Source organism: Oculina patagonica, unplaced genomic scaffold (assembly GCF_052425735.1).
Source record: "Oculina patagonica isolate OP01 unplaced genomic scaffold, crgOcupat unplaced346, whole genome shotgun sequence".
Lineage (NCBI taxonomy): Eukaryota > Metazoa > Cnidaria > Anthozoa > Scleractinia > Oculinidae > Oculina > Oculina patagonica.
In genome coordinates, this window is record NW_027558197.1 from 1 (window position 1) to 11,543 (window position 11,543).

Genomic DNA, 11,543 nt, shown 5'->3' on the forward strand with positions numbered 1-11,543 from the left:
CTTCTAGTCAGTGGTTTAAAAAATTTTGTTTGTGACAGAAGAAAGCGTAGGATGTAAATATATGGTTGCTATGGTTTCCAAGAGGTCGACGAACTTACGCGATATGCTCTCTGATGGACATGCGTCAATGCAAAATCAATACATTGTATTTTGTAAGCAAATATCCACAATGTATAGGGTGGACACATTTGTTGTTCACATTAGGTAATTGTCTCCATATAATAAGATTTAATTTTCTTATACATGCAAATAAGAACGTGGTTATGTTCAGTGAAATTCACTGAGTTGAAACAGTTTGGAAGTGGGCTACATAATGGGATGCGTATCTTCGACAAGACAACGGGCTCAAGTAAGTTTATGTGAACGCCTTCCTAAGCTTATTTCCTTGACATAATTTGTTATAATTCTAATCATCTAATAAAATAATCAAGATTGAGGTATTTTTTTACAAAGAAACACTTCATTCGCGTTATTAGCAGAATCAATGCATTGCTCCAGCGAAACGCCCCGTGAAAGCAATGTATATCAGTAAATTTGCATTCTGCACGCAATCGTTGTTAATCAACGAGGTCCGGTTATTCGACTTTAACGACACCTTGTAATCTCAGTTTCACGAAGATCAGTTGATACAATAAATTGTATTGACGATTTTAGTTAGATTACAAGCGACTTGAAGGCATAATAAGTGACAAGTGGCAACACAGAGTGCCATGGCTCATTGATTGTTTGATATGTCAACAAAACCTTTACTATTTTTACAAACAAACTTGACATCATCGAGCATAGATCACGCTAACGATTATTTCTTGTAAGACTAAGTCATAAACTTGATATTTGTGTCAGTGCGTTTCGATTATCTGGACCTTGGGTCGGTTCGCATTGGCTTTGCCGTGAGAAATATTTCAGCCTGAAAAACAATTTGAGAACTTGAGAATTTATTGTCGGTTAGTTGTGCTAAACTTTTAGAAGTTGTTTTAACAGCTTCATTTGAACAGCTTTATTTGAATTATTTTGCGGTCTTATTTAAAGCGCTTCAATGGCGTCATTCGCGATCGATTAACTGAATATCTTATCCTGGGAGACTCGTAGATATTGAGGTTCTTTTAATAAGGAGATTTATGTTGCAACTGTTAAAACTTGCCAGCTGAAATATTCTCGCTGCATTGTTTATTTTTTTGGCTAATGTCTTCTTTTGTCTGTGTGCTTCAATTACTATGCAAATGAACGGATACTATGCCATTCATGAAGTTAAAATCAATTTTTACAAAGATGTTGGAATCGATTGAAAATCGAAGTGGGTTGTGATTAAAGACGAAAGAAAAGCCCTTGTATTTCAGGTGCCCAGCGACACAAGAAAATGTGAAATGCTTGTCGACTACCAATAGAGAAACTGAACATGACCGTTATGTCACGAATGATGGCACCACTTGTCCCATCAAACACATGGTAACTCCTGCGTGACTAAAGATGGAAATCGGCTGGAGACATGGGATTTTGGACAGCGGTCAATTGGACGCATTTGTTTTTTTTTGCGCCGCAATTTGGTGTTAAATAAAAACAAAATTCCACTTTGTATGTGAATTATTCTGTTAAATCGACGTGATTGCAAGGTAAATCAGTGCTTCTGAGTCGGATAAAGCAGTTGACACATAATTGTTTAGGTTTTTTTTCGTGAAAAGGGTTTACTCTGATAACAGCGAAATATAATGAGCCTAAATGGACGTAATTAACGAATGGCGATTATTTCGCTCGGTGTTATGTGCCCCTTCATAATTAAACAACCCAAGTATTTCGGTATTGCAGAGCTGAGGCACTTTATAATATAAATAGCAGTTCGTTAGGTTAATCCGACCTGTAGCATGCTTCTTTGCGGGGGGAAGGGGGCTGGGGCGGGGGGGGGGGGGGGAATTCAGTATCTCCTGATGCCACGATGTTGATTCATCCAGAACCACTTAGTGTCCCATCTGTGCTCAGACTGCAGAAGAACCAACGCATCTTCTAGTCAGCGGTTTTTGTTGGTCATTATTAAACCCCCTAACAACCTTTTTTCACGCAAATGCGTCGCCGCCATTTCGATCTGTTTCGAGCTGTTTTTCTTGCGTTGTTTGTTGATCTGCTAAGTTTGAAGTACATTTCTTTGCATGGGCACTGAATGAAGGGAATGTAATTTTCAAGGCGTCCGCTATGTTTTGAATGGAAACTTCGATATTTCTGACAATGGCATTGAGTCAGAGATCGGATGTTCCAAAAATGATTGAAATACAATTTGCCCCTACAAAGGGCATTTTGTTCGAAAGTATGAGGACGTGAGTCAAGGAAGTGTTTCGCTGTTTGGAAGCATTTTAGAGAAGGAGCTTAAAGTTTTGAAACTACGTACCTGGTATTGTTTAACTTGATACTAGAGACCTTTCATTGTATGATTTATGAGGTATGAACATGTCCCTTGCATATTAATTTAAGTTTTCACGTCAATCTTTTTTTTCCTTTTATGGAAGTTTAAATGTTCTTGTTGTAGTGTGATGTGACACCTTTGTTAATAAGTAAGCTTGCACACAGGCATCATGTTGCAAAGTCCGCCATGCTGGGTGGCACGCTAAGCACTGGGACATGTAAAAGTAAAGTTTGACCGGTTGAAGTCGCTTTGTTTTCGAGGAATTTTGTCTTATAGATTGGCGGAGCATGTACCAATAGGCGACCATGTGCTGCTAAAGGCGCATCGAACTGCATTTGTTAACATTATTATAATCAAATAACGAAGTTTCATTTTGACTTGTAGGCTCAGCAAAAGCCACTATTTCCTAGGCTGTCCCTGCCACACACCTCAATCAAGTCTCACTATGACGTAGTGGTTGTTGGCTCTGGTTATGGTGCATCTATAGCTGCCAGCCGCTGCGCACGCGCGGGAAAATCCGTGTGCGTTCTGGAACGAGGCAAAGAGTGGTGGCCAGGTGATTTCCCTGAAACTTTCAGTGACTCTTCGAAGCATATGCAGATTACATTCGGCGGAAAGGAAAAAAAGTTAGGTATGGCTTACAATAAAGAAGATGACACCCGTTGAGTCAGTAGTCTTTCCGGAGCTATTGAGCTCGAAACAAATTCCGGACATGAAACAAGGCGAGAGCTATTTGTTTATGCGCTGATAGCTGTGAATTGCAGAACCCCGGAAATGAAAACAAAAATAGATATGGCTTACAATAAGAAAGATGACACTCGTTCCGTCAGTTGTCTTTCTGGAGCTATTGAGCTCGAAGCAGGTTCCGGACATGAAACAAGGCGACAGCTATTTGTTTATGCGCTGAGAACTGTGATTTGCAGAACCCTTGCAATGAGTATTACATTCAAAGGCGACTTGGGGAAAATGGCGAAAATTCACCGACCAGAAGAACATCGTCATGGCGTGGAGATCAAGTTAATTAGAATTAGCTTTTCTTGTTTATAACATGTTCACCTGTTAATTATCCAGTGACGTGGTTCATCACTTCGTATTCGTGGAGTTTACAGTAAATTATATTGTTGTGTTTTTACTTACTCCATTTGGCATGCGGTAAAAAGACAAACTGTGCTTGGTTATCTGAATTGTTATTGTTGCTTTTGTTTTGCTGTTGTTGTTGTTGCTGTTGCTGTTGCTGTTTATCTTTGAGCTCATATGTAGCGGTATTCAAGCCTTGACAGCGAACAGGCAAGTTATTCCCCCAAACAATTCCTTTACAATTCCAGGTACTCACACTTTCAAATTTGCAGTCTGTACCTTTTTTTTCCTGCTAGCCAGACATGTACAAGTCGAATGTTACCTCTTAGACTAGTCACTTAATTAACATACCGTATTTTCTCGATTAAACGCCCCCGGCGTTTATTTCAAACTTGGCCCGATAGAGCCGGCGTTTATTTGATTCCAGGAGTTTGTTCAAGCCCTACGTTTCTAAGAAATGATTTGTATTCATTATTTTTGACAGCTATATATGTAGACATTATTTTTAAAGCATATAAAACTTTTAAAAATTGCTTAAGGGGTTTATTTTCAAATACAGCTTGGAGACCCGGCGTTTATTCGGGGCCCGGCGTTTAATCGAGAAAATACGGTACTTTGATATTTTCAGGAAAGCCAACCGACTTGTACGAATTTTTTGTAACCGATGACCTTACCGTGGTGCAAGGGTGCGGTCTGGGTGGGGGATCTCTCATCAATGCGAATGTGGGACTGGATGTGGAGCCTGAGGTTTATCAGGACCCAGTGTGGCCGAAAGAATTAAGAGAAGACCTGGATCAGCTAACGAAAGTCGATCGACAACACTTTGTAGATATGATTAAGCCTTCACTGTACCCAGATAGTTATCCACCACTGCATAAATTAGAACGGATGAAGGAAGGCCTTAGCGAATTTGACATCGAGGACCTAGACAAGCTGTTTTACAAGACTCCTCTTTACGTAACTTTCCAGGACACACCATCCAATCACGTCGGAATTCCTCAACCCAAATGCACAGGGTGCGGAAATTGTTTGGGTGGCTGTAATGTTGGCGCCAAAAACACGTTAAACATGAATTACCTGCCCGACGCAAAAGCGCATGGTGCGGAGATGTTTACTGAGGTAACTGCTGAGCCAGTGACTAACAAACAATTATTCACCGAAGTGGAGGTGAATAGTGGTGGATATTTATCCACCACATTCACCGACACTGAGGTAAATTATTGTTTTAGTATATACCACAAAAGTTGAAAAACTAGCGGACTAAACATCACTTTCGGTAAACAAAGTGACGCGCTAAGGCAGTTTGTTTCTCTTAAGCTGCTCGGAGGTGTACTTTGTTAATCACCTCCGAGTTAACCAATCAGCGCGCGCAAAAAGCACTATTCACTTGTGTGGTATATACTAATAACTTATACTGCTTACCTTCACCTTTTTGCAATTTTTTTGCAGCAATAAAGACGAATAGCAGAAGTGAAATAGTCATTCATTCTTTACGAGATGTTCACATTTTGTCCATTTTTTTAAAGTATTCGCGTTCTTTATTTGGATAAAGACATAAAGGAAACCTCCACTCTTGTAACAAGTTGACGTTGAATTTTACAAGATAAGGGAGAAATAACATTTAATCGTAATATTAAAATTGGAAAGAAAAGATAAGTCTATATTATTTCCCACGCGTCGCCATCTTGGATTTTTGACGTGCAATGGTTGCTCAGTTGTTTCGCTTAGAAGATGTCCTGCTTCCAAACAATAGTAGTAACCATTACACGTCGTAAAATCCAAAATGGCGGCGCGCAGAAAATTTAAAAGCAACAATCTTTCCCTCTTGCTTTGTTGCTATTGAACGTTATTTCTCCTTTGTCTCGTAAAATTTGGAATTAATAATAATTAATTAATGTTACATTTCGTTTACCTCAACTCTCGTCCACAATCACCGATATTACTTCAAATTCACAGCCTAATTCCAACTCTTCTTACCACAAAATTATTCCTCTAATCCTTCAAATATTCCTTCCGGCTTCATTCGGATTCCAAAACAGATATTTCTCAGCCTTCTCACCATTCTCGTCCCCAGAGTCCACGACCCCTCTAGTCTCCACCGGTCAAATATGTCCTACGTCCAAAATGGCCGATTTTGAACTTAGTTTTTCACTCTTTTGTCTCCTTAAAATTCGCATTCACTTGCTTCTTCCCCTGCAGTCTAACTCACTACTACCGTCCCTAGTGATATTACACAACATCAAATCGACCCGTTCCATTTCCTTCAAAATATACGCAAAAAACGACACCGAAAAACCATTGAGAATGAGGTATAAAGTAGACTTGCATTTTACGAACCGACCTTATGCCCGGTTAATAATTAAAGTTCAACTTGTCGTAAGAATGGAGGTTTCTTTTATCGCAACGGTTAAATAACTGTCGCCGATTAAAGGGACTACGTCACGGACAACGCATCTTGAAAAAATAAGGAAGTTTTTTCAAGTTTGTTTTTCGTAATCCGTCTTAATCTTCGTCAGTTGGAATCATCCTTGGTTATACTTGCGTTTTTATTACGCCTTTATTGTTTTTTTTTCTACGTAAAAAAACTATTACTTTGAAGTTTACTTTAATTTGGAAGTAAACAGAAATATTACTTCAATAACGTGACATTGCTCCTTTAAAAAACTGACGATGACGATTTACTTCGCCCCTTAGGTAGAAGTAGTAGCGGTAATGAAGTCTGACAATTCAACTGACTGGATTGTAAAGTACAAACGACTTGTTCCCGGAAGTGTTGATCTCGAGGAACATACAGTTCGTGCTAACTACGTCATTCTCGGTGCCGGCGCTTTAGGTTCCACAAAGATTCTCCTTCGCTCAAAAGAACGCGGTCTCCGCGTGTCAGACGGAATTGGAAAACGCTTCTCGACGAACGGTGACGCGGTTGGATTTAGCTATAACGGCGACAGAATTGCTAACTCTGTCGGGGTTGAAACCAAGGACATATCATCTGTCCAGCCACCTGGTCCCACCGTGACTTCCATAATTGACTTTCGTAAAGTAAACGGAGGCAATTATGAAGATAACTTCATCGTCGAGGATGGAACGCCTCCGTCGATCCTAGCTGTACCGTTTACGGTTGGCCTCAGCTTCGGCTCAAAGGTTTCTGGGATTGATAAGTATCCTCCGAATGAGCTGCTTGAGAAAACATTTCAGGTACGTAATCCAATGGTCAAAGGTTGGCGTTTGACGGGTTCCCTCCAAAAGCAATGCTGGGCTTATTTCTGTACATATATTCAAAATTCCTTTTTGGTGAGTTTTGGCGTAACGGTGTTGATGTGTTTTATTCTATATTTGGAAGAGATTTGACATCTGCACAAATAAAAATACTGCATGTCAAAGCCGTCGAAAATGAATTTAAATACAGAACAAATTGTAAAATCATTAGAAGAACGTCACAGGTTTCTGTAAACTAGCAACCCTAACAGCAAGAGGCTTCATAATCAGAATCGATAATCAGAAGTGATGTTATTTTTCTTAAACAATATTAAACCATGGGCTACCTTTGAGGTTTTTATTCAGGAGAACTTATTTTTGGAAGGATTTTTGCCTCTGAGTTTTTCTGTCATCATTTTTTAGTGGGGGTGGGGAAGGGGTTGGGGAGGGGCTATATCTGTTTTTAACGTCATTTTTGAAAACGTTAGCTTTCTTCGCCAAATGTGCTTACTAGATGACAGGAAAACAAGTATCTAACAGCTTTTCCGCATTGTATTTAGTATGTCAATGTATTTTTAGCTACGTTTTACCTAGTATGAAACTCTTACACACAAGGCATCAAATTTCTCTAGCTGAGTTTAATCATTGTGTTTTTCTAGGCTTACTAATAGAAATGGTGACAAGCGATTAAAAAATGCAACATAACGACATTAAGTTTTGAGACTGTTTCTAACACGGAATATTTTAAAAGAGAAGTGTAAATTTTGCCATTCACCTTTTATCGTTAGGAAATACAGGGCAAAGGAATCGACAATACCCTTACCCTTCTGGCTATGGGTCACGACAGTTCGTCTGGAGTAATTTCATTTGAAAACAAAATCGACGACATTGACATTACGTGGGACAGAGTGGGCTGCGAGAGAAACTTCGAAAACATAAATCAAGCATTAGAAAAATTAACTCGTGGTCTTGGTGGAACTTATGTGAAGAACCCAATGTGGTCGCAGACTTTGGGAAGGAGTGTCATAACTGTCCATCCCCTTGGAGGGTGCCCCATGGGAGAGTCTGGACGAACGGCTGTGGTGAACCATGCAGGGCAAGTGTTTGATGGTAAGAGGAAGTTGTAAGGAAACAATTTTGAGTTTGTTTGATGTCGCTCTTCAGTCAATGTAGATTTTCTTTACCAGGAACACAACATTTTTGTAAAAGGTTTACAGCTGCTATGCCTGCTTCGGGGTTAATGGCCGTGATGGTTTTCAGACAATGTTTTCGTTGCTTATTTCAGAGTTTTATGGCCGCTCTGTCGCAGTTCGTTTTTTCCCTGGACTGTTTAATTTTTTGTTGTTGTTGTCACTGGATCGATAAATCTCGTTTGTCAGGTCTGCTTCAAGTGATCGACACACTTTTCAACATGATTGGTCCTATTACGAACAAACTCAGATTCCTTTGTTCTCAACTCGCTTTGTGATTGATCGATGAGGTTTTAGGTGGAAACTGCTTGTCGAACCCAATTTTATACATTAAGATCTAATCACTTGTTTACAGTCTCTGTAGCAGTAACATATAGACTCTAGATCTTGTACTGTTCTAACCAGTAATGTAATACTTGAGATGCACTTACGATCCAAGGGAATCGGTCAAATAACATCGTATTGTGTATTAGCCAGGTGGCCCAGATCTAAAAATGCAATCCGAATGAGAATCCGTATTATAAATGTTTTTTGATTTGTTTTGGTAGGTGACACGGATAATTTACTGGATGGACTTTATGTCGTAGACGGATCCATTATACCTCGATCCGTGGGCGTCAACCCCTCGCTCGCTATTGGCTGTCTTGCAGAGCGTTGTATGCGTCTCCTGGCAGAAAGAGAGGGATGGAGTATTGACTTCGACACGTTCATCTCACTGAGTCGAGAGACATTTGCTAATCATTAACACTGCCGTTGGTATCGTCCCAGTTATAATTAGTAGTTAAGGAAGGCTGTGAATTGAATTTCTCATGCAAGTAATTTTCCCACTCTCGTGCATGGTAGATGTTGGGCATCGTTAAGGCGTTTCATTGACTTAACATTTCCTCTGTTTTTATGAAAGGATATCCAATCCCGCAAGTATTCATGTCAGAAAAGATCAGGAAACAGGCGCCATAGTGTAGTTTCGAACTTACATCACAAATCCGGGATGGCGTTGGGATGGATAAAAATGGAAAACTATAGGTATATAATTATCAACTTGGTGAAACATTGGTGTTTTCCTAGTGGACAGCTAATTCCTCAATGGCGTACTATTAATTTCGTGTTGCGTTTTAGTAGTTTTAAGTAATCCACCTTCCTAGTAAGAAAAGTCCTCTTAAACAAATACGTGGATATTATTTTTTAAAAAAATATACTAGTGAGCAGCACACAGCAAGAGATCTTGTCAACTTGTTTTATTGCCTCCGACCAGTTCGTTTGATCATACAGATTTCATCAGGGAGTTTGAACAAGATACAGAAAAGAACCTTTTCAAACCTATGCTATAGAGTACAAATGACGTACCAAACTAGGGTGTGAATAGCAAAAAACACCTACAGATTTGCCTGCAGGAAATGACTAAAATCCTGCGAATGTGCAATGTTTAATTTTGGGGCTCACGGATTTAACATTTCACTTTCCATTTGATATAAAGGTTGTGATGTTTTCATCGTCTGAGAAGAAAGCAATTGAATTCTATAGCGGGAGCATCAAGATTAAATGAGCTCAACGGATGCGATTTCACTGAACGCATAGTTCTCACTTATCTACAAGCAGTTCTTTTTGAAGCTAACGAATACAATGGCTTCGTATTTTTACATATTACTCCAAATACAGATACTGAAAAACTAGCTTCTGCCTGGTTATTTAACACAAGATATGAATTCAGCTGTCATAAACATCTCACTTTTGCGTTGAAATATTATATACAAATATCGAGTAAGGTTTTCGTGATATCCAAAATAATGAAGGCGAGGTAAGTGTTACAACAGATATTATATAATATAACGGGAAAAATAAACTGCTTGTTTTTGCAAAATATTTTTCCCGTTATATTTGCCGCATTGCAAGAGTCCGTTTACCTATTTTAGCTCTTTTAGTTTTTAGGTTAAATTTTTATTTCACGCATCAACCTTAGTTTAGTTTTGTAATTATCGCGCTCTGTCACGTAATTGATGCACAGCATTGTAAAATTGTTTTTGTTTTTCGTTTGGTATTGTAATGTATTGTAATTATCACCCTGTTCGACGCAGTTAGCACAGTATTGTATTTCCCGTTTTGTATTTTCGTTTTGTATTGTAATAATTACGCTGTATTACGTAATCAATAGCACAGTATTGTATTTGTCATTTCGTTATGTAATCTTTCACACTGTAGTCTTATTTAAAGTTAGTTTTCATCCCATTTTTCTTGTAACTGATGAAGGTCTATGACCGAAATGTTTTTTTTTTTTTTATTAAATTTTTAAATTTTTAACTCTTTTACCGTCAGAAGTTGTCCGTCCTTGCTTTTCAAACGTTTTTTAAATTCATTCTTGCGGTGAGGCTTGGACCCGTGGGGGGGGGGGGGGGGGGGGTACTCCCATATGTGGCCTATATAGGTATGTGCCGCCCGAGGGGTATGTGCCGCCCGATAGGGTATGGTTTTTGAGGTTCTCGGTACTTAAATAGGGTATCATTTTTGCTCTTTTTGGCAATGTGTTCCCGCTGTGATCCTTAGATAGGGTACCTAAATTCTATTAGCTAAAATAAACGCCCAGCTAAACGAGAAAAAGATATCTGAAAAATGAATTTTCAGTTCAGGTATTAGAAAAGCGATTTTATAAAGATTTGTGTCTTGCCGTGCGCGGTTAGCCGTTATTTGGGTCGTCACGGAACGTTTCTCCTCCCCTTAAATAGGGTGTCATTTTTCGGTTTTGGGCCTTAAAAAGGGTATCAATTTTCGCTTTCTTTAACCTTAAATAGGGTCAGGGTTTAAGAACCTTGGCGGCACACCCCTATCCGAAATTTATGGGAGTATCCCCCCCCCCCCTCCCCGGGGGCTTGGACTGTGAATCTACATGATCCTCCTGACGCAGTGGCATTCTTTGTTGGCTTGAGGCATTTTATAACCGTTTTATATATATATATATATTTTTTTTTTTTTCTTTGATATTTTAATACGAAACCTGAATGCAATATAATTTTATACAAGGCCGACATCACGACCTCCCCCCCCCCCAAAAAAAAAATGAAAGAGATCGGTTTTGTTTGAACCCTGAAATGAAGACTTCATTCGTTCTATAGATTTTGTCTTTCCCTCGACTTTTATTTCTCGCCCACTTTCATGGCATTTTTCGTATTTTTCGTATCAACATTATCTAAAGGTGAAAAAAATCGTGCCCTTTTGAATCAAAAGACAGGATACGGAACAGGTGGCAATCATCTCAAACACTTGCAAACCTGCTATAAAGTGGCTTATCACTCGGTCTTTGTTGAGCTCAAGTTTTGTCTAAATTAAATTACGGTAAACCACAAGAAATGATAATGGCGGGCGAAATGGTACCTCGTGGCATAAATTACTTTGGATGAAAACTAAAACATGAACATCAATCTCTAGCGTTTTTACTCTAACGTACAGACGAACTTTACCTGGATTCGATCATTGATTTTTTTCTTGTACATCAGGTAAGCATAACACAAACTTTATTGCTTGTAGCAGTAATATTTGTCGTAGTTCACGAGCTCTGCAGGGATGTTTGACGTTTCATTTTCATGTCCACTCTCTCTAAGATGGACACCGTCGGACCCGGCTCCAACTGTCCGTTTTAGAAATGTGTCCGTCTCAAAAGGATTTTAGTTACAGTAAAATGACTAAAAAGAAGGCAGGGA

The 11,543-nt window shown here is 39.1% G+C and overlaps 1 protein-coding gene across 1 annotated transcript; it reads left to right on the top strand.

The window, feature by feature from the left end:
* Positions 1-162: 162 nt before the first annotated feature.
* On the top strand, positions 163-9,439 carry LOC144640554 (cholesterol oxidase-like). Its single transcript, XM_078499662.1, has 6 exons — positions 163-349; positions 2,777-3,023; positions 4,098-4,588; positions 6,164-6,664; positions 7,453-7,774; positions 8,403-9,439. The coding sequence occupies exons 1-6, from the start codon at positions 314-316 to the stop codon at positions 8,597-8,599; spliced, it is 1,794 nt and encodes a 597-aa protein (XP_078355788.1). The 5' UTR covers positions 163-313; the 3' UTR covers positions 8,600-9,439.
* The last annotated feature ends 2,104 nt before the right edge of the window (positions 9,440-11,543 follow it).

What these genes read in the sequence shown, in the direction of transcription:
- LOC144640554 (XM_078499662.1), top strand. Translation starts at nt 314, where the DNA reads ATGGGATGCGTATCTTCGACAAGACAACGGGCTCAA. An exon ending in GTGCGGAGATGTTTACTGAG is followed by an intron (nt 4,589 to 6,163) that starts GTAACTGCTGAG and finishes TTCGCCCCTTAG; the next exon opens with GTAGAAGTAGTAGCGGTAAT. An exon ending in TGCAGGGCAAGTGTTTGATG is followed by an intron (nt 7,775 to 8,402) that starts GTAAGAGGAAGT and finishes TTGTTTTGGTAG; the next exon opens with GTGACACGGATAATTTACTG.